Source organism: Miniopterus schreibersii (genome assembly GCF_964146895.1).
Source record: "Miniopterus schreibersii genome assembly, chromosome: 7".
Classification (NCBI taxonomy): domain Eukaryota; kingdom Metazoa; phylum Chordata; class Mammalia; order Chiroptera; family Miniopteridae; genus Miniopterus; species Miniopterus schreibersii.
This window is the reverse complement of record NC_138108.1, coordinates 73,419,584-73,442,934: the sequence shown is the minus strand read 5'-3', so window position 1 is coordinate 73,442,934 and position 23,351 is coordinate 73,419,584. Positions and strand designations below refer to the sequence as shown.

Genomic DNA, 23,351 nt, shown 5'->3' with positions numbered 1-23,351 from the left:
CATAGGAATTCATCATCTAAAAAATTCATAGATGTAATTACTGCGTGTGAGGGCCTTGAGGTCACCATGGTCTGTGTTCAAATCCTGATCTTGTCATTTATACACCGTGTATGAATAATGTTGGAACATTATTTGACCTCTCTGGATCTTGATTTCTTCATCAGAAGACACCACCATCCATCTCACATGGTTGCTTCGAGGATTAGTTGATATATAATGTGATAAAAAGCCTAGACATTGAACAAATGTGATTTCCTTTTTTATGATGCTATAGGCAGTATGGAATTCTGTGTTGTCAAGCTGCACTCACTCCAAAGATTACTTAGTTAAAATGGTGTGAGCCTAGATATAAAAGGACAGATGTGGTCATCAGCACAGACACTTTTTGAAATCAAGATACTGTATCAAAAGCCTGTGATGCTAGTATCAAGCTATCTTAAATTTAATCGAAAGCCTAACAGAAAAATAATCAGAATTGTACTTTGATATGACTTATTATTTCTTTTTAAAAAACTATCTACCTTCCCTTCGATGAGAGAAAAGATTTTTGAATTTGCAGCCTCTGTCTTCCAAAATTGCAGAAATATTGCCAAATGAAATGAGTGTAGATCTGATCAGTGGTCAATAAAATCTATAGCTTATAGTGTTAGAAAATTGGGAGGTAATGCAATTTTCCTAAGCCGGATTATAAATAGGATTGTGGATGCCAGGGAAGCTTTGAAATATCACAGCATGCTTTCTGGATTTGCAGTGTTTGAAGATTAGGTCATCTTTTCATGTTTACAAGCCTGGGTGCTTTGATCAACACAATGCTTTGAGTGCCTCTAGGAATGATTTTGGAAGGTACTTGGCATAATGCCAGAGCATGGGATTTTGCTAATGACTTCCTAGACAGAGTTGTGGTCTGCTGGGGAGGGTTCCCAGGAATAGGAATGACTCTTACATCTCTAACAGATGTGTTCTCTTGACAGTAGGCAATTCGTGTACCTTCAGTGTAGCTAGAGTGGTGCAATGGCTGTCCTCTACCTCTTAGTGTTATTGCTATCGAATAACTCTCAAAAATATCTGGAACTATATGTTTAAATCTTCAGAATCCATCCTCACATGGGTGAACATAAGTTAAAACTCTCTGTATTGAAGGAGTACTGAGGAGAATGGCTGAGAGCATAGGCTTCTAAGTTAGCTGGAGCTAGAGCTTAGACTATTCACCCATTAGTTATGCAAATATGGGCAAGTTCCATATTTCTCTGAGACTCAATTTCCTTATCTGTAAAACGGGAATTACAATACCTATTTTAGGACATGTTGAGAAGATTCAATTTGATAATGAATATGGACACTTAGCAGATGCTTGGTACTTAGTGAGAATCTATAATTTTTACTTAGAAATTGCTTATTTGAACTTGAAAGCACTTCTTTATTCTCATTCTATTTCTTCATCCTATAATAGTCACAATGGTAAGCTCCTGTGGGAAGAAAGGGTTTCCCCAGAGTCAACAGGTGATGCACATGTCATTTGTTTAAGGATGTGATTTTAGGAAATAGGAGTGGGGGACTGAGAAAAGTGAAATGGGAGAGAGAAATAGAAAGTAAAGGTAGGCAGGTGTGGGCAGCTGAGTTTCATGAGCTGCTAAGGACCATGTAGAATGTCTGAGAGAAGAAAATGAGGAATAGATAGTCTTCTGCTCCTGTCTCCCATTAGTTGGGTTTTAATGGGGTATTAACCTTCTCATGTAGCTTTGAGGTGTGTGTGATGAGTCCATTGGTTCCAGCAGACAGACAACTTCAGTATCAGAGAATCCCCAGAACAGGAAGTGAACGGGTGCACAGGCGAGGTGTCAGGTTGTATTGATGCAGTGCCCATTGCTGCAGGGCGTGGAGGTGGAGAACATCTGAGGGAGAACAAGATAAGTATTGCATACGTGATGATAGAAGCCATGTGCCTTCAATGAGATCTGAGAGCAAATCAATGCCAGGTGCCCACCATTTGAGGACAATGGCTTAAGTAATTGTCCTTATAGTCAAGATCACCTCATTTGAGTCACCTCATTCTAGTAGATCTATAGCTGGCATCCTCAAGACCCCCGATGGTGATGGATGTCTATGCTAAACATCCAATAAAAAAACACATCCTCAGGGCGAGTTGAGATTCAGGTTCTGAAGGGTACCCTTTTCCCTTGGTCATGTCAGGAAACTCAAACAGATCAGCAGCAGCTTCTTAGTGTCTAAAGGTTCAGTCAGGGACCTCCATGGAGGAAATGAGTGAAAGAAAAAATACTTTTGCTTTTCAAAATAGTTTCAAAAGTTATGTGTTTATCTCTGTGGATGATTTAATACAGCTTACCTGTTTTATTTTACAGTTTGGCTTGAGTTTTTTAACTTTAAGGGGGAAATATCACTTGAAAAGCTTGCTACTGGAGTTCTAGGAAACTCTTGGAATGCATGAATACATGTAAATAGTGGGATTATGACCAAAGGCAAATGCGTAAAAGGAAAAGTCCACTTCCACGATCCCTCTAATACCCGGTGTGTATGTGTAGGTGAGCATTCCTTTATCTAAAATGGCCCAGTTATTCAAACTCAAAATATCATGCAAATGAAAAATTTCACCTTCCTACTAAATAGTATGTCTTCATTTGAGATCTATTTAGCCTTTGCTGTGAAAGTGGCTTCCAGACAAATATCTTTCACATTATAAATTGTATTAAATTAATTGAAAAGTAGATAAACATTGATGATAATAAAACAAGAGAAGTGATGAACAGTAAAAGGTAAATACGTTTTAAATGTTACTCAAATAGTCATTCAATAAAACCACATCTTTCAGACAACATAATTATATGCATCATAAAAATCTCTAGTGGTTGAAATTTAAAATATTGATTAAAAAGCTTCAGTTGGACTTTAAATCAGCCTCAAAAGAATTTTCCATTTTAATAAAATAGGCAAACTTTCTTTTGAAACATTACAACTTATTTTTTTAATGTGTTTACTATTCTTTAAAAAGAACTGAAATGAGTCTTTCAGAAAAGAGATTCTTTCCCATTTTAAATTGAATTCAATGGAGAAGTGAGGACACAATTCCAACTCATACAGAACAACAGAATATCCTCAAAATGACTCATATATTTCTAAATACCCAGATTTGGGGGTTGATCCTTTGACAAAATAGGAGGGCTACTGAGCAATTTTGTGACATTTTAAAGTTTCCTCCTGGTGTTCAGATGTCATTATTATCCAGCCTGTCCTAAGGGATTTTTAAAACCACAAAAACACAATATATTGCCTAGATTTATGTGAATTTTTATAGACTTTTAGACATCTTCTTGAAGACCCTTTAAGTGAAGTGCAAAGATACTCTGACTTTAGTCACCAAATTTAATATTCTCATGACTTAAATTGATCTCATACAGTCAAATTTAGTTTATACTCTCAGTTACTCACTACTGCACGTCAACACAGCACAGGATTTAATGCATTTTGTGCCTTCCTCTCAAGTTAAACAGCAAACACTGCTGTTTGTAAACTTTTTTTGCCAATGAATAAAAAATATCTCATTTCTAATTCTCACCAGGAGTAGTTAAATTAAACAATAACAGATGAATTGGGCAGGCACTGAATACTAAATAGGAACTGGCAAAAGAAATAATCCAGCTCTTTGCTTTTACAATGAACATGAGAATTGATTCTGCATTGAGAGAGAGAAGTAAAGGACCAAGTGTTTTTAAAAAAGCCTTCTCCACCAAAAGAGCAAAATAGCACTCAGTGGCATTGCATTGTTAACAAAAGTTCTTTATCAGAAACTATAATTTAATATTTAAGTATCTAATTTACATGTGACAAGGTATCATATCCAAAAAATTAAATTGCAACTAGAAAACTATTTACCACTAAAAACGATACCAAACACAACCCAAACATTTAGAAGAAAGCAATAGCTAGAATTTGAACTGGAAAAATGTTTCATCATATTTGGCTCATTAAACAAAGCATCCATTATAGCCTGTAAAAGAGCATTTCTTCTAATTCATCAAAAGTTTATCCTTTGTAGCATGAATAACATGTAAAGATAGATTTATTGACTGCATATGCACAAGTGTGTATATATATTGTGATCCACACACTCGTGTGTTGATTTAAAGATATCATATCTACTGATAACTGGCTGACCTTTGGAAGGTGCTAAAATCCATATTTCTACATGACCTTTGACCCATTTAATAATGCTTTTTTTGTAAACAGAAATTACATAAAATACTCTGCTTTTTATTAACTGAATATTTTTTAAGCATAATAATAGGCAATGAAGGAATTGCACTTATTGTAAAGGTACAGTAAAGTGTTAGACTGCAGCTCAGCCACCAAAGATCAGGGAGTGCAGTACCGATAAGTTGTGCATTATATGCAAAAATGATGGCGGCCATTAAAATTAAAATGAGAACAACTAGTTACAGAACAAATAGGGGATAACAGAAGAAAACATGCACTATTCCTACTTTAATGCAAAACTAATTTCTCCCAGGAAACCAACCCTTTGACCTTCTTTGCACAAACACGTTCTGCACCCTTGGCAAAACAGTAGACTTGGACATCTGTATTCAAATTCTAGTTTATTGTCTCTGAGTGTGCTGTTCCAGTGTCATCTCCTTAAGCTGCCCTTTAAATTCTGCAGCATCTACAATAGTACAGTCTCTTGGTTAGATTTCATGGAGCCTCAGTATCCCCTTCAGTTCTCTATAAACAGAGTCCATTATTCATCTTCTTCCGGTTCCTGTGGTATCACGGATATTTCTTCCTTTAAACAATCACTGAAGAATCTGAGGATTGTGCTGTAGAGATGATACTTGCTATTCTCAGATATGTTATGCCCTTCATCCGGATAGACCTAAGATGGTGACGAGAAAGGAGATTTGAAGTCACCAAAGCAAGTATTGTTCTTCAGAATTCATTCTTTTACTCCAAATGGCAAAGGAACCTCAGGTAATAATAGCTAACCAAAATCTCACCTAATTCAACTCCAAGTTTTTTATATTAAAACTTTTACTCTTTATTATAATCATATCTTAACATTTGAGACAAAATACAATTTTTATGTATTTAAATTATTTGTTGGCAAAAAATTTTGGACAGTTTTTTCATAACTATAAGCTCTTGATTTCCCTATTCTCAGGCATTTAATTTAGAAAACTTGGAAGTGTAAATTCATTCACTGTCCCTTTGAAATGTATGTAAATCTTCTTTCAGTTTATTGACAGTTTTACAACCCAGGAAATGTCCTTCTCAAGAACGAGAAACCATCTCTTTGAAATATCAACATTGAAGGAGATAGCACCCCTATCTCCCAGTCTCTGTGGGAGGGAAGAAGCCCTGTTCCAAGCTGTAAAACTACGTCTTGTCATAAAGATACAAGAAAGTTTACGTTGCCTTTTGGTAAAGCCAGTTACCAAATGCAAGTGGACTGTGAGTTCCTCCTCCCCAGCTTCAAAACTTTTGCAGCTCTTTGTTTCAACAGAGTCGAATTTAGCCTCTCTCCCTTATTGCAGTAGTCTTGAAAAAAGTCCTCCTTGTCTGTTTGATGTTGTACAGTCTAATGTTTACTCTGACAATATAAAAAACACTAGTGGCTTTTTTCCCTAATACAAATACAAACGTCCCATCAATTCCTGAGTATAAAGTGTTTAAGTGGTGCCTTGGTACCCTCTGAGTGAAGCCTCATACTCTTTCATGTTGTAAATGGTAGGACCCACGTCAATTTATCTATACACCTTAACCTGTCATAATCTTAACACTGTTCCCTGTGTTTTAGATATGTTGAACTACTTTTAGTTCTTCCAAATGTTAAGAAATTGAAATAACTTTTTTCCCTCCTTCAGACTGAAAGTTCCTTGAAGGTATGTGGTATGTCTTATTGACCTATCTAGCATAGTGACCTCTGTAAGTAAACCCTTGATAAATATTTATTAAATATGGTTGAAGGCACAGATATAAATGGTTTTTTACTCTCTCATTTTTTCTTATAACATTTACTGAAACCACTTTTTAGTATAAGAGTGATGAAAAATGAGGAAAAGACAAAGGGTTTAGGAGAGAAATAGAAAATTGTTCTTTAAAAATAATTCATTGTCAGTGATACAAATAAAAGTCTAGGAGAAAAAGATACTGCCTACGAATATTAGGTAATCGTAAAGCATGGGCTGATGCACATCCTCAGTATAATTAAGAAAAAAGAATACAATGTTTGATAGCTAAAAACACAGTAAGAGTAATAGTGTGGCAGATGGAGATGCACAGAAGTTGTGTTCCAATTTCCCAACTAAAAACACCTACGCAGAAAAACACATAAACACATTCTTCTGAAAAAGTCTCTTACCTGCATAGTATAATTCACTTCAGCTTTTATTAAGTGTTTGATTAATTCTGCTGAATGCTGGAAATGAACTTTTGCTGCAAGAAATTAAATTATGATATTTGAAGAGATATGTTTAGAAGGATTGGAACATTTTGTCTCTTTTTTTTCCCCAAAGAGGTTAAGTATTTTACTTTACATACATTGCACATTTCAAGACTTACACCTGACTTTAACTAGGAAGCCAATAGATACAATAATAATAAAACTTTGAACTTCACATCAGAAAAAAATAAACTGAAATAGGAGCTACTACTAAGGCTCTACATATTGTACAGATATTATTTAGATTTACTTTATTGTTATCATTTATAACTGTTCACATTTTATACCATTATAACAATTTTAACATAGTAAATACTTGTCTGGAAATACAGCAAACCAGTTTCTATTCCTTTCTGAGAGTGACCAGGGCCCAATCTAAGTTAGATACTGGCATTCTCTTTTATTTTTAATTAGAAAAGAATACCCTATGTTGAGAAAAGAAAGTACACATCTTATTATTCAAAGGCTAAATATTTAATGCAGATCATGCTGGTTCTCCTGTTTTCTTCTAGCTTCCTTCTGCCTGAACTTAAGGTCCAGAACTCTGAAATCAGCAGCCCAGCAGGTCGGGGTTGAGTAGCATCACTGGTCCTAACCAGCTTTGAAGACTTAGAAGATTCACTCTGATCTCTGCATCTCTGTATAACACTTGGCTCACATGCTGCCTGAGCTATCCATCCTATTCTGTGTACATCTTCAAATTTCTGTAAATAACCCTTTTTAAAAATTTATCTTTATTGTTGAAAATATTACAGATGTCCCCTTTTTCCCCCATTGACCCCTTCCGCCCCACACCCACTCCTCACCCCAGGCCTCCACCACACTATTGTCTGTGTTCATGGGTTATTCATATATGCTTATAAATTCTTTGGTTAATCTCTCCCCCCCCCCCCCCTCCTTCCCTCTGAGATCCCTCAGTCTGTTCCATGCTTCTATGTCACTGGATTTATTTTGTTCATCAGTTTATTATGTTTTTTAGGTTCCACATATAAGTGAGATCATGTGATATTTGTCTTTCTCTGCCTGGCTTATTTCACTTAGCGTAATATTCTCCAGGGCGATCTATATTGTCCCAAAGAGTAAGAGACCCTTCTTTACAGCTGCGTAGTATTCCATGGTGTAAATGTCCCACAGCTTTTTGATCCACTCATCTACTGATGGGCACTTGCGCTGTTTCCAGATCTTAGCTATTGTAAACTGCACTGCTGTGAACATAGGGGAGCATCTAACTTCAGCATTTTTAAGCGGTCTTTGTAAAACTAAGGCAGGCTTATCAATAGTTTAAAATCCTTCATTGCTCTAATTCTATGATACTAATTAATACTACTACACAGCAGAAAATAACAGCTTCCAAATGATCATTTCAATCTTTTTAAAATCTACCCCAAATCTTTTTCAACACCTTCCTGTTGTACTTAATGGGAAATGACCATGCCATAGAGTTTACAACTTGCTCTGTAAATTTAAGCTACTAGAAAATGCTAATGGAAGCAATAACTAAGGTAATGTGATCTCATATAGCTTATTTGTTTCTTGCAGGAAAACATTTTGCCTGGTATGGATGCAGCTGAAAAGATAAATGGATAAATGGACTTTCTCAGTGGATTATTTTCCTGCTTAGTTTCTGGTGCAAAGCCTGTTGACATTTGTCAGTTGTCCCCTTCCTAAAGCTAAACAAGGATGTTAAAGTCTAACTGACTGAGTGAACTGATTTGCTGTTAGCTTTTGAGGAACATATCAATAATGATTTATTATAGTATCATTGACTGAGCCACAAAGCCTGTATTGGGTGTGTGAGTAGTGTATGGATGAGTGTGTGTGTGTGCCCGTGTTTGTGTGCATGCACAAATACACAGGTGCATTTCCTCTAACATGGCCAGTGCTGCACCTCTGCTGGCATTTTACCAGATGGGTGAAGCCCCAGGCCATGACTGAGTCAGACTGAAATAACGATTTACCTTAATAGCTGCAACATATTGACAGAAACTTGAATAGCACTAATATATTCTTCAGCAATTGCTAGATGTAAAATAATTTAATCTTGAATGTAATTTAATCCTACAATTGAAGCTTCAGAGCACAATAAGTGAGGGTCTCAATGTCACATTCAAATCCTCCTTCTATGAATTAATACTTGTGTGATTTTTGGCAAGTTATATAAATTATAGGTATTTATTTTCCCAATTTGTTAAATAAAAAAAATAATGATACCTACAGTATTTTTGCGAAAAATAGGTAAGATAATATTAAAAGTTTTTGGCATACTTTGTAACATATAGTCAATACTTAATAATTACTTCTTATTGTTATTAATATTAATATACATGTAATATCTTAATACCCTAGAACAGCATTCTAATGTCCTTCAAAATGTTTATGCTCTCTTTCATCAGGTTTCACCCAACACGGGTAGGGTATCATCTAAGTTGTTTTTTTTAGATTTTATAGTAGTTTTAGATTTTCAGAAATGTGACAAAGATAGTACCAAGAGTTTTTGTATATCTCTTACCCAATTTCCCTATTATTAAGATTTTACATTATTATGGTACATTTGTCACAATTTAGAAGCATTTAGACGTCACGTCTCTTTAACCGCTTTTGATCTATGAATTTTTCAGGCTTTGTTTTTGGTGACTTTGACAGTTCTGAGGAGTGCTGAGGTATTTGATAGAATGTCTTTCACTCACGTTTGTCCAATGTTTTTCTCATTGTTAGACTGGGGTTATAGTTTTTGGGACTAGGCAATGGACATAAAGTGTCATTCTCATGAAATCACATCAGGGTGCATACTATCAATGTGACTTGTCACTGGTGATGTCAAACTTGACCACCTGGCTGACTGGTGTTTGTCAAATTTCTCTAAAGTTAGTCTTGAAGCAGATCACTAATTTCAGCTCACTCTAAAGTGGGGAGATTTAAGTTTTGCCTCTTTGAGGGGGAATAACTACATTAATAATTCAGAATTCTACCTAAAGGAGATTAGTCTCTTGTCCTCATTTACCTATTTACTTAAATATGTATATTTTATATAATTTCACCATGGCCAGACATGCTTGAAAGTAAACTCAAGACCTGGCACGATCTTTGCTATAACTTTTTTTTAGTTATCTACTTTGTATAATGTACTAAAAATATTGTGGCAAGGCAGGCTGAACTAACAAAAACAAATTCATGATTTAGGAAATATTGATTCAAGGCTTTGACTGTTTTGCTCACTTGCCAGATAGCCCTATATAAATTAGTTTCCTCCTTGAAATTGATTTTTCTCATCTGTGAATGGGGCTATAACTTAGTCAGCTCTCTGTTGTAAAGTTTCACACAGAATAATAAAAAATATATAAATTCTTTATGTGACTATAAAATGATATTACTCACTAATAGTGGTATCAGTCACATATGTCACCAATGTTTAATGTGATGAATGAGAGGTGATAAAAAGTTTTTGTTTTAACTTAAGTGGGCAACCACCTCAGAATTTTATCTCAATGCTGGTACCTTTCTGCTATCCTGTTGTTTTTGAGGTTTACTTAGGAGATATGCTGAATAACACCAGATAATAGTAACTAGCCTCATACCATTATTTAAATTTAAATTAATTAAAATTTAAAAAAATGAAAAATTCAGTGGCTTACTCATGCGAAACACATGCTTCTGAGCATATGCTTCTGAACATATGTGGCCAGTGGCTACTGTGTTCAGCAGCAAAGATTGAACACTTCTATCATCCAGAACATTTTATTGGACAGTGCTGCCACTGAGGCTCGTAACATCCTCTATTCTTAGTCCCGACTTCCGTCTTCACTTCCCATCAAGCATCAGATTTTGTGCTGCTCCGCCCTCTTCTTCAGTAGGTTTACAGGGTCTCCTTTAAACAAGTCCTTGAATGTACCCCTTTGTTCAAGGTCAGACCCCATCAATGACTTGCTGCAAATATAATACTTACTGTCAGCAGTCCCATGAATTATTAATATATTTTCTTCTTTTAAGCCATGGATATTATGTAGCACACTTGATGCCTACAAAGGAAAACACAGAAATCTATATATATAGATCTACCTATATTTGCATTTTGAATGAGTTTTTAGAACAGAAATACTCTTTTTTCTTCATTATTTTTAAATTAGTTACCTGGTATGTGCTTTCTTCTTTAGATGGCATACCAAGGTATCTTTCAGAGAAAGCAGAGGCTGGGACCCAAGAAAACAGAAATTTAAGAATAAACTAAAAACAATTGGACTAGCATATTTTGTTATTTAATTACTACATTTCACATTTAATTGTCATGTTCCAGTAAAATTTATTGAGTCAGAGAAAAGATAACAGTTGCAACCATCTCTGATAACACATGATAAATGAGCTCAATTGACCTCCTTTGCATTAAGATTTTGTTTTCTGCAAATCAATATGTTTCATTAGGTCATTCTATAGAAAGTACTCACCATACAACTTCAAGTCTGTGATGGGTGCAATCACTGATCCACATTTAAAAAGCTTTTCATCTGATTTTAAAATCATTGATGCAACATAACCGCCATAACCCTGGCAAAAAAATTATATATGTCAATTATTCTTGTAGAGTGTTTTAGCTTTGGTCACTGTGGTTGCTAATATGCATATCAGAATGTCTCATCATGTCCCATACGTGAGCAAAGAATATACTAATAACACCATTGTTATTAACCTAATTATTAATAACAGAAAAGGAGCGAAGGGAAGGCCAAATATTATAGGCATGTCATTTGGGCAGCTTCACCGGAAAGCTACACTTTACACTCCCCAAGGGTCCAATGGAGGGGAGACAGACTCAAGCCCAGTAAAGCTGGATGACATAAGAAAGGCACTTGTCTGTCAGTCATACCTGGGAACAGGTCATTGGCCAGGATACGTGTGGCAATTTCAAAGGCATGAAATTGGAAATATTTAATCCCTGGAGCAAACAGTTCCCTCTCTTGGAGCCTTGGTTTCTCTTGTGCTCTTGGTGTGTTGTGCTCTCCTGCATTTGCCCAGCCATGTGGACTGCACGCGCAATGGACTAATGGACTGCAACTAGCCTGACGTTGAACTGGACCCAGCTCCACCTCAGAATGGAAACTGTGGGCACTTGCTTTGCATAAAGCTCTACTGAAACCCCAACTACACTTCTCCCAGAACTGGAGTAAGGGAAATGGGACTTTGGAAAACCAGGGATGTAATTCCATGTAAATAAAAATGACTTATGCTCCTTTCTGTGTAGTCTCATAAAATTCTTTTTCTCAAAATATCATTAAGTACACCACCTCCAGCACCCAGTGGGAAAAGCGATACCTCAATTTCCCTGATAACACTAAAATCACTTTGTACAGATAAACATTTTGAATGAGTTGTTTAAATTGTTATATAACATTATTTTAATAACATTAAGTAAAATATAAAATTAATCATATATCACCAAATGTCAAAAGTTTGCTCTTTAATTTCATACCAAATATTTGCAAACTACTTTAGATAATTTGAATTATGTAAATATAGCACTTATTAAATTATATATCATTTTAGGCAAATCATATATATACACATATACATATATTTAGTGGATCACTTAATAATAATAATGGTTATATAGAATTAATAAAGGAGAATTAAATATTTAAAATCTATTATCATAAGCATAGATTCTTCTTTCAATTTCATACAACTAAATATTTGAAGGAAATGAGATACAGTAAATAATGTTACTGCTTATATGATTTGGATTATTGTTTAAATTTAATTTTAAAATATTTTCTTGAAATGTTTTCAACTAACTTAATTATAAATTCTTAGATAACTCAAGGTGTTCAGTTTTTTTTTGTAGTCCATGATCTGGCCAGAAAAGTTCCAAGGGAGATTTTAACATTTACAGTAATATTAAGCTAAAGGAATGACCTACTAAGTTATCTATTCATTGTAGAAGTTCATTTTAAGCTGTGCTCTTGGCAGTGTTCTTCATCTTGCTGGATATTACAGTATCTTAGGAGGTATTAAAAATATTAACACTCAGGCCTTAGCACCAAAAATTCTGATGTAATTGGTACATAATGAGGTCTACTTTTGAAAAATTTCTAGATGATTCTAGTGCTTTTTAGTGCTATAGGAATCTGTTATTTTCACTAAATACTTGATATAATAACTACAGAATTTCATTTATGCTTATTTAGTGCATCATTTAAATATTTGTACATAAAAGTCCAAAACGCAGTCAGATATTTCTGAAGTGGCAGAGAGAACGTATGTAAAGAGTAGCCGAATATTCCACTCCAAAATATTCCACAATGGCATATTGGATTATACTGAACTATAGGTACTTAAAAAACAACAAATGCAGGGAGAAGCTTTCAATGAACTCCCCTAAAGACAGATCCCCCAAGAGGAACTCAATTGTTATAGATCCCTTCCCCAGGAATTCCATCAACCAGGGAAGACTGACTATTGTCATTAAAGAGGAGAACAGAAGTTGACACTATACCCAGAAAAGATTTGTCACAAACTGCATCTCCCATCTATTGTGCTAACGTCCCATTCATCTTTCTTTACAGTTATTTATCTCTCTTAAAAGGTCTATATTTTTTCTCTTGTTTCCCTATTAACATGTAAATTAAGCCTGAGTTCTAAGCTGCCTCAGAGAGTTAGTCATTTTTCTCTGGGTATCTCCCATGTAGACATGAGGTATACATGTCAATAAACATCTTTTCATTTTTCTCTTGTTAATTTGTCTTTTATGACAGAGGGTCTCAGCCAATAACTCAGAAGGGAAAAGGGAAAATCATTTTTCACTCCCCACATATGTTAATTTTGTACTGGAATATTTAGTTAGCACCCAGAAGCTTGAGCAAATCTTCTCCAACAATTAGGAGCTAAATGAAATAAAATAATCCTTTATAAGAGCCTTTGCTCAGTCTCTTTGAGGGAGGAAAAAAAAAGCCTTTGGTTAGCAAAATTTATAAGTAGCAGGCTTAATTGTGTTAACACATCTAAAGTAAGAAGTGGATGGGAGGAAAATAATTTCCTTCTACCCTTTTGAGTTCTTGGCTGAGATGCCTTGTAATAGACATAAATAAGGGAAAAACAAGCAGAAGTTTATTAGCATGTATAACTCCTATATATATGGGAAATAATCAGAGAAACTGAGTAATTCTGTGAAATAGCCCAGGCCACCATGTTAAATATCATCTTCAGCTAAACATGGTGTTGGGGGAAGTCCATTATAAAAGGATACCAGAAAAGAACCATAAACAAAGGTAAGGCTTGTTATGCAGATTTAAGTCAGAGCCTTTTCCATTGTTAAGAGTTCCTTATGATTTAGCGTCATCTTTCTCTTCCTGGTACAGAGATGGAGGCATGAATGGAGATTTTCTTTATAAATGTAAATGTCTCTTATAAAAGAATAACTTCTATTCTGTTTTCAGAGTAGAAATGTCTATTCTTTCTTAGCTCAAATTAATCCTTCACCAAAGAGGCATATTCTGGTGTGGCATATTTTGCTCCCCTTCAGAGGTGTGAAAGGGTAGGATGAGGCATGCAAAACAAGTAAATAAATAGCTGTCACAGATTGAGAGCATGCTGAACCCTTAAAAGTTCTGTCCCTAAAGAAAGCATTTTTGGTGTATTGCTTCTAGTTCTCTGTCATAAAGATGAACAAAGGTTTTACATCCAAGAGGCTTCAGGTATTTCCCAGCGAGCAATACAATTTCCACTCTGAGAAATGCATTTTAGATGATCACATCTTAGGTGATACTTTTCTCGTTCTAATTCCACAAGTGCCCAAGCAAAGTTCAACTGATTATGATTTTATCATATATATATATGGTTGTTTTGTGGATTGGAATACTCAGTTATGAGAGAATAGCTGAGTATTCCAATCCACAAAACATCTGTATGTCACATATATAAATAATATAAATTAAATAAATTGGTGTTATGGGTTTTTTACCTCAGTTTAACATGATCCTTGGAGGTTACTTATCTCCAGGAATTAAGAAGAGTGGTGCTTTCTTAAGAAGGAGCTGACCCTAAAAGAACGCTGCTCAATTTGAATGTTAATTCAAAATACTTGGGAATCTTGTTAAAAATTATATTATGGGCCCGGCCGGGCGTGGCTCAGCGGTTGAGTGTCGACCTAGGATCCAGGAGATCGGGGTTCGACTCCTGGTCAGGGCACATGCCCGGGTTGTGGGCTCGATCAATGACTCTCTCATCATTGATGTTTCTATCTCTCTCTCTCCCTCTCCCTTCCTCTCTCTAAAATCAATAAAGATATATTTAAAAAAAAAAAAAAAAGGATATTATGAACCAGTAGATCTGTTGTGGGCCCCAAGATTTTGTATTTTTAAGAAACTCCTAGGGCATACCTAGGCTGCTGCTCCAGGTTCTGAATGGCAAATTCTTATAGCATAATAACGTACTACAAACAAACCAGACCATCTTCCTAGCTCCAGTCAGCATTCCCTAGACCAGTGGACCTTTGAAAAATGTATCAATGCCCTTGAAAATCCAGTCTATGGAGAATAGGCTGAGGAGCTCTCCATGTGATTCTAGAGTGAAACTAAGGTTTTATTTTATTTTTATTTTATTTTAGTTTAAAATATTACAGGTGTCCGTTTTTCTCCCCAATGACCCATTCCACTCCATCCCCTCCCCCTCCCCAGTCCCTTTCCCCACCATGGTCCGTGTCCTTGGGTTGTGCATACATGCATATAAATTCTTTGGTTACTCTCTCCTCCTCCACCCACCCACCCTCTTCCATCCTCCTGACATTAGTCAGTCTGATCTATGCTTCCATGTCATTGAATCTATTCTGTTCATCAGTTTATTAAGTTCTTTAGGTTCCACATATAAGTGAGATCATGTGATGTTTGTCTTTCTCTGCCTGGCTTATTTCACTTAGAATAATATTCTCCAGGTCCATCCATACTGTCCCAAAAGGTAGGAGATCCTTCTTCTTTATAGCTGCATAGTAGTCCATGAAACTAGGGTTTTAAATCATCGCTGCTACACAAGGAGTTGTATTTCACTATTTTTTTAATATGAAAATTTGAGATTAATGAAGCTAAATACTCTAAAGCTTAATGATAGTAAAAGTCATTGAATAAGATTTTCTCTGTACCGTTTAAGAACCTAATGCAAAATGTTGCTTTAATTTGATATATTTTAGAGAAATAACTTCTAATTTTAAGAGAAAATCAACACTGGTAGGAATTAGAATAAATTAAACTTTTGCTCACCTTCCTTTCCACCACTTCATATTTATTCACCAAATGCAAAAATAAATCACAAAATTTTTCCTGGAAAATATATTCCAGAAGAGGGTAGGCTGGAAATAAAGATGGTGATTTTAATTTTCAATAGCTCACATCTATCAGAAAGATGATAAAACTGGTGGTCACCACATTGACTCTGCAGTCAATCAGAGGTTTTCGATTTGATTTTGGGGGCGGGTATGGGGAAGAGAGGGTCAATGGAGAGAAAAAAGAGGGCATCTGTAAGACTTTCAACAATAAAAATAAATTTAAAAAGATAGAATGAAAAAATAGTCAGTATAGGCTGCTCTGTTTCAATTGAGCTGTCTTTTTACTGGTTGCTCAGTGATTAGATTTTCCATCCATTACAAATACATCAATTCCATTTGCAAAGCATCTTTGCATTACTTATAAAATTTTAACAAATTTATTTTATTTTTGTTAAATCTTGCTTACCTGTAGAATGTTTGTTAAATATTGAAATAAAATTGGATATTAAATGTCAGAGGTTTTCTATGCTGACTAAAGTTTACCTCTTCTCCTCTAATGGTCATGTGATAGTTTTAGAATGCAATGCATTTATTAGTCATTGCTTTCTTGGTGTTTACAGGCTTAACATTGCAACAAGTAGAAAATCGGTAAGAGTATTGTTTAAAAATCTATATTATTTGACAGAGCATTCTTAGAAATACTATCATTCTATTTCGTAATCAGCTTACATCATGGTTAGAGAGCATAGATTGCTTGCTTTTCAAACTTAAAGATTGAGCTAGAACAAATTATACACAAAACAAAAAATATCGGCCAGTTTCTTTCAGTTCACTATTTAGCATTATGAATGTCAACCGTGAAATGGACCTCAAAACTTCTAAGTAAGTTTAGCTTCTGCTGGCAAAGTAAATGATAATGGATGGGGTTAACTAGCTAGCTAGATGTAGATGTAGATGCAGATGCCAATGCAGATATAGATATATAAACCATAAAAAACAGAATACATTTTAGACCAAAAAGAAAACAAAGCAGGAACTGCAAATTCAATCAAATATTGCTGAATGTAAAGGAAAGAAGTTGATCAAAGATGGTGAATTCCTGGCCCCAGTGTTGCCATTCACCTTTCCTTTCCCAGTAATTATATTTGACTATAATTAATTACAGTTAATTACTTTATTTCAGGTTCTCCAAACATGCTCTCCTTCCTGAATCTAGCATCTACATGAGATTATTCTCCTTTCCCTCTATTTACTGAAAGATTTTTACCATACAGTTCATGTTCCACTTTCTCCATGAGGCTGTTTCCAACCTTCTGAATCTGTTCTGATTTCCATGGCAATGATGTTCCTACAACTCACTTGGTCCTCATGTCGGTTTATGTGTACAGTAAGTAGAGCACTGAGTCTTTGTAAGTTACTACATATATCAGGACCATTAAGGAGTAAATGTTCTCTACTATATGGACTCTTATGGGGAGGGAGGTAAAGAAATAACATAAAATGTTTTGTCTTAGCCACTTTTAATGCACAGCTCAGTAGCATTAAGTGTATTCATATTGTTGAGAAACCCGTATCCAGAACATTTTCATCTTGTGAGTCTGAAACTCTATACCCATGAAACAACTGCTCTCCTTTTCCCCCAACCCCAGGCCCTGACAACCATTATTCTACTCTCTGTCTCCATGAACTTGACCACTCTAGATGCCTCACATAAGGGGAATCACACAGTATTTGTCCCTCTGTTCCTGGCTCACTTCACCAAGTACAATGTCCTCATTGTACAGTGTCCTCAAGGTTCATCCATGTTGGAGCATCTGACGAGATTTCACACCACACACATTTTAATGTACCTAGAGTTCCCATTTCTTTGAAATGATTGCTTTCTTAGACATCTTCATTTTTTCACTAATATCTTTACTACTAATGAGGGTTTTTCATTTATTTATTTGTTTGTATTTATGTTGGGGGAATACTGTTCACGAAGTATTTTTATTAATCCCTTGAATATTATTTTAGAATTAAAAACAGCAAAGACATGGTGCCCTGCAGATATCTGAAGGGGCAAGAATGGGAGTGATTTGTATTTTATTCATTTGTCAAGTAGCTTTTCATGGACTCAGCTGTCAGTGCACACTACTAAAACATATGCCCCAGAAAATGACCAATTATTTTATGTCATATGTCTCTGGGTTCACTTATGAGTAGTAGAAAATACTTCATATTTAAATCCATGAGCACCAAGAATTTGCTTTGTCTAGAATAGTGCAAGATCTTCCTTTCATCTCTGTATCCTCATAGGGATATGTATAAACTAGGTACTTAATAAATATCTAGCCCAGTTGGATGTGGCTCAGCAGTTGAGCATCAACTTAGGATCCAAGAGAACTCAGTTCGATTCCCAGTCAGGGCACATGCCCGGGTTGCGGGCTCAATCCCCAGTCAGGGGCGTGCAGGAGGCAGCTGATCAATGACTCTCTCATCATTGATGTTCCTATCTCTCTCTCTCCTTCTCCCTTCCCCTCTCTGAAATCAATAAAGATATATTTTAAAAAATAATAAATAACTAAATAAATAACTAAATTAATATCTACATGAAGTTGACTTTATTGCTCTAAAAATAATGTTAAGCCTGAAATAAAAATTATTGCAATGAGACTTAAATATGGTGCAGGAAACACAGAAGGCATAACTATGCAAGACGTCATATTTCGGTTTCTATGCCATGTCAGTCTTCCCAAAGGCTTCAGGTCCCCGCTGTTCCTTAAATGATTTCTATAACTGGCCTTTAATTATTTATGTCCCAGCTTAAATATCACTTAAGCAGAGGGCCCTTAGCTGACTATTCAATCTAATAACATTGGCCCTTCTTGCAGTTAACTTTTATCCACTGATTTTTTAAATAAGATTTATTACCATAGGAAACTATTTTCATTTATTTGTTTCCTATCTTTTTCTCCTCTAGATGATAAGCTTCATGAAAATGGAGCCTTTTTTGTCCTGTCATTATTCTAACACCAGGCACTAATTAGATAATAAATGGTTGCTGAATTAATAAATTATTGAATGCATATAACAGTAATTATAATATTACATTTTAAAGAATAATCTAGATAATTTATAGTAAATTGAGGAAAGTAATTATACATACACACACACACACACACACACACAATATTTCTACTATTTACCTTTCCAAAAATGCTTAATCTATTGGAGTCAATATACGGTAGTTTCAGTAAAAATCTGCAGTGAAAAACAAAAAAAAAGTTATATCTTCCTGAGTTAAATGCACATGGGAATTTGTTCTTGCCGCGCGCTCACACACAACACAAGTCAAACTGGAAGTACTTTGGGGGTTGCAGCTCTACTCATGTATAAAAGTTATATATTTCAAAATCTTGTTAGTCAAAGCAATGGTCCAGCAGTTTGGGTACCACCTGGTAACTTGTTAACAAATGCAGACTCTTGGGTCCCCTTTAAGACCCTTGGGCCCCATTTCAGACCCACTGAATCAACATCTACATTTTAACAATATTCTCATCAATTTTTTGTACTGTTTTAAAGAACCTACTAGATTTCTCAGGTCACTTTTTCATGTCAGTGTGGTAATGGTAACTGTGAAAACTCAGGAATTGTTAATTAACTAGAGAAATAACAGACATTGTTTATTGTGATAAATAAATAACATAGTTGTATAATTAAGGTCTCTTTTATTTTCATAAATCCAAAGTGAATTCTACTTCCACAGAGGAGGTATGATAATTCTTTTATTATGGTGCTAAGAGAGAAAGGTGCTTGAAAAAAAATGCAGTAGTCTACATTTAGAAAATTGTCCAATCACTTAAATACAAATCTCTTATTCAGCATCAGTCTTATAATATAGCTATGCCTATCTTCTGTTGTCAAAGGAAAAACAGCAGGAATATGTGCAGCCACTTACTTCACAGCTGCTATTTGGTCCTTTACTTCCACTGAACCTAACCTTCGGTGAATCTCCTGCAAAATCTTCAGGCCCTGGAAGCCACTTCCTCTGCCATCGAATCGCGCAATGATGATGTTATCCGTGTCCACCAGCACCGAGTCCCAGTCCACACGGAACTTGTCTGTAACCAGCTGGCTCCCTGGCTGTTCATCCCTGCAACACCAGCACATTGGGCCAAAACAAGAAAACTGATCATCTGGTAGGGATGTTAGCTTTCACCCTTATTGGTTAACCAAAATTATGAGAAAGAGATATGATGGCTATTAATAGTTCTAGTAATTCTTGATGATAAACTTGAAGCTTTAAATTCCATTTTCCTTTGTAAAATTTTAAATTAAAAATTTTTTTAATAAAATGAAAATATGAAGCAAGATTTAAAACTGTGCATGAAAGTTTAGTTTAACTCATTTTTCAAAAGGGAAAAATACACGTATTTTCCACTGGCGTTTCTACAGAATGATCATCAATTTGACATACAAGCTCCTCTTTATTGGATTTCTTCCCGAGAGTGTCCTAGAAATGCCTTGCAAATGGTATGGAATTAATAATAATTTAACGAGAAATGTACAACCTTAAACAATGTCAGACTCAAAAAGGAACACTACCTTAATATTTCCTAATTTTTGTTTTGGTGGTGGTGGTGGGATTCTCACTGAGAAGAATTTAAGCAAACAGTGAGGAAAAACTCTTTTCCATCTCTAAAATCGACAGCAAGAAAAGGCAGCAGAGACACATAAGTTTGAAAAATTTGAAAGTTAAAAGTAAAGGACTCTCCAATTATAAAGCATGGACATTCTCTCCGGAGGTAAAAGGTGATACAAATTTAAATTGTCAGATTCCAATGGTATTCATTATTATTTTTTTTCCCAACTTACAGAAAAGGTAAAAAGGCAAACTCTCATAAAATCCCACGATTGACTAGGTCCAAACTTAAGTATATGGTGAACACAGAGTGAGTGGTCCACGCAGTAGTTTTGAAGAGCCGAAAAACATCTAACTCTCCAAAAAGATTTCCATTTTTAGCTGCACTACAGACCAGGAACCTTCACCCTATTTACTGTCACTCTCCTGTAAGGACACCACAGTCCCCTGCTTCCTGTTTATGCAAATGCCTTACCTAGAAGCACCAATACCCAAGCTAATCCTCACGAACACGCTCTTAGGTTTCCAAATTTGCTAAAGAAAATAACTTTGGGGCAGCAAATGGAACAGAGAACATGCAGGGGTTGTTTGGGACCAGTGAGTCAAGCAAAGGAGAAAGGAAGGAACAGGGCAAAACATCAAACAACTAAAATTTATGGAAGGCTGTTTTGAGCTGAATTGCGTCTCCTAAAATTCCTGTGTGGAATCTCTAAGGTGTTGCACCTTAGAATGTGATTGTATTTGGAAACTGGGTCCTTACAGTGATGATTAATTTGAAATATGGCCATCAGGGTGGGCCCTAATCCAATCTGATTTGTGTCATATTAGAGGAGGAAATTAGGATGCACAGAGAGACCCTGAGGGCATGTGTGCACAGAGGAGAAAGACCTTGTGAGAACCAGCAAGAGGGCAACCATCTGCAAACTAAGGAGAGTGGCCTCAGAAGAAACCAAACTTGCTGACATAACTTGATCGTGGACTTCTAACCTCCAGAACTCTAAGGAAAGAAATTTATGTTTAAGATACCGAGCCTGTGATATTTCCTTGTTAGCCCTGGTAAACTAATATAAATGCTTTCTGTGGTCCAAGCACTTTAGACCATTACCTTATTTACTATACACTACCAGCATTTTTTTAACCTTTGAGGAGGAAGTTACCTGTTTCATAACTTATTACATGTATTATGATTCCTACATCATAAACAAATGAAACCATGCCATGGAAGTTATTTAATCACAACCCCCAAATTCACTCCTAAATCCCATTGGTGACATTGTGATGCAAATCTAGATCTGCTCTGTCTTCCATAGTATTTGCAATCTTAGCTCCTTTTCTTAATTTAATTCTTCACTTTAAAATTTATTTTAGTTTTGGCAACCTTAGCTCCTGGTCAGGTTATTGGGATGTCTTCCCACACATGTCCACATGCTCTAACCTAGGATTCTGATCGCCTAGTTCAGGGTGAAGTGGGGAATTGGTGTTTTCTTCCCGTATCCCAGGTGATATTGCTATAATTGTTTACCATTTGAGAGACAGCATGTATCACTATGCCTACTACAGTTTTTGGTACAGAGGGACCATAGCAAATGCTTGTTGAATTGGACCCTTTCAGGGAAGGTAGGCTCAGGCAGAGTTTAAAGTGGAAAGGACTTAAGAAGCCGTGAGTTTAAATTTTAACAGACACTGTATTTTGAAGCTTGGGGATTTATTGCAAATATTAGAAATCAAAACATGACTCACAGAGGGCAAGATACAAGAATTAACTTTACCCTTTAAGTTGAATAAAAATATGACAGTTTGCTGGGCCACAGTGGCTCAGCGGTTGAGCTTCGACCTAGGATCCAGGCGATTGGGGTTCGATTCCCAGTCAGGGCACACGCCCGGGTTGCGGGCTCGATCCCCAGTCGGGGGCGTGCAGGAGGCAGCTGATCAACAACTCTCTCATCACTGATGTTCCTTTCTCTCTCTCCCTCTCCCTTCCTTTCTCTGAAATCAATAAAAGTATATATATATAATATATATAATATATATATATATATAATTTTATATATATATATATATATATATGACAGTTTGAGTCCTAACTTCTCTCTGAACATGGGCAAGATACAAAAACTCTAAGACTCTGTTTCCTTATGTTTAACAATAGTAAAATTCTGTCCTGTCTCCCTCAAGAAATTTTGTAAACATTAAATGGCATAATGCATTTGAAAATACTTTATGAATTACAGTAAGCAATATAAAACCATTGTTAGATTCATCAAACAACTGAAAGTGTTTTTACTATTTTGTTGGAAGCCATTTTTGCTTATGTTGAGCATATTTCCTTACAGGTCAGAATAAGGAACAATATAAAGGATTTGGGTGAGTTGTGCAGAAATTAAATGGTGGTTAAAAATATTTTGCCCTGTCGTATGACCTATGATGTCAGAGGGACATCCATCTTCTAAATAGACCAATGATATCTAAACACACACAAAAAATTTAAAAGTTAATCAACATCTTTTGGAGCAATTACCACAGTGTAATTAATTGGGCAAGATTTTCCTACTTTAAACACTGGCAACAGCTCTAAGGTAACTTAAATGTTTTGTTAATTTGGAAGATATAATTTTCGAATTTACATATGACCCATTGCATTGCACACAGCTATTTTAGGAATTCACAGCTAAGTTTAGACAAAATGTAAGTAGTCACAGACATTTTATGGCAGGCAACTAAATCATTTAAAAATGTACTTTAAAACAAGGCACATTCTTAAACTTTTACGATCCATGACTAGTTGCCGATTTTTTAAAACAAATCCTTCAATCCTTTAATTATTCTTGAGATACCCGGGGAAAAGAGCACGATTTCCACTCCTTTGCTCATTTCTTTAAATTGTCATTTTTAATTTCAAACTTGTCTTTATGATGTTCCAATGTTATAGCACAAAATAATCTTAACATATTACCAGCTAATGATTTTAACACATTTCTCTTTCTGGGTTTGCTGTCCTTTGTTTTTTGGTGTATAATACTGGCATATCTCTT

General features: G+C 35.5%; 1 protein-coding gene across 4 annotated transcripts in view; it reads right to left on the bottom strand.

The window, feature by feature from the left end:
* Positions 1-2,688: 2,688 nt before the first annotated feature.
* The window catches only part of DPP10 (dipeptidyl peptidase like 10), a 1,168,699-nt gene continuing 1,148,036 nt past the window's right edge, over positions 2,689-23,351 (bottom strand). For all 4 annotated transcript variants that reach the window (XM_081142810.1, XM_081142809.1, XM_081142812.1 and 1 more), the window contains 7 exons: positions 19,636-19,830; positions 18,884-18,938; positions 10,891-10,990; positions 10,580-10,638; positions 10,395-10,467; positions 6,371-6,444; positions 2,689-4,885 (listed from right to left, as the gene is read on the bottom strand). In XM_081142810.1, coding sequence (XP_080998936.1) covers positions 4,751-4,885; positions 6,371-6,444; positions 10,395-10,467; positions 10,580-10,638; positions 10,891-10,990; positions 18,884-18,938; positions 19,636-19,830 — 691 coding nt within the window. In that variant the 3' untranslated portion in view covers positions 2,689-4,750. The remainder of the gene's footprint in view (positions 4,886-6,370; positions 6,445-10,394; positions 10,468-10,579; positions 10,639-10,890; positions 10,991-18,883; positions 18,939-19,635; positions 19,831-23,351) is intronic.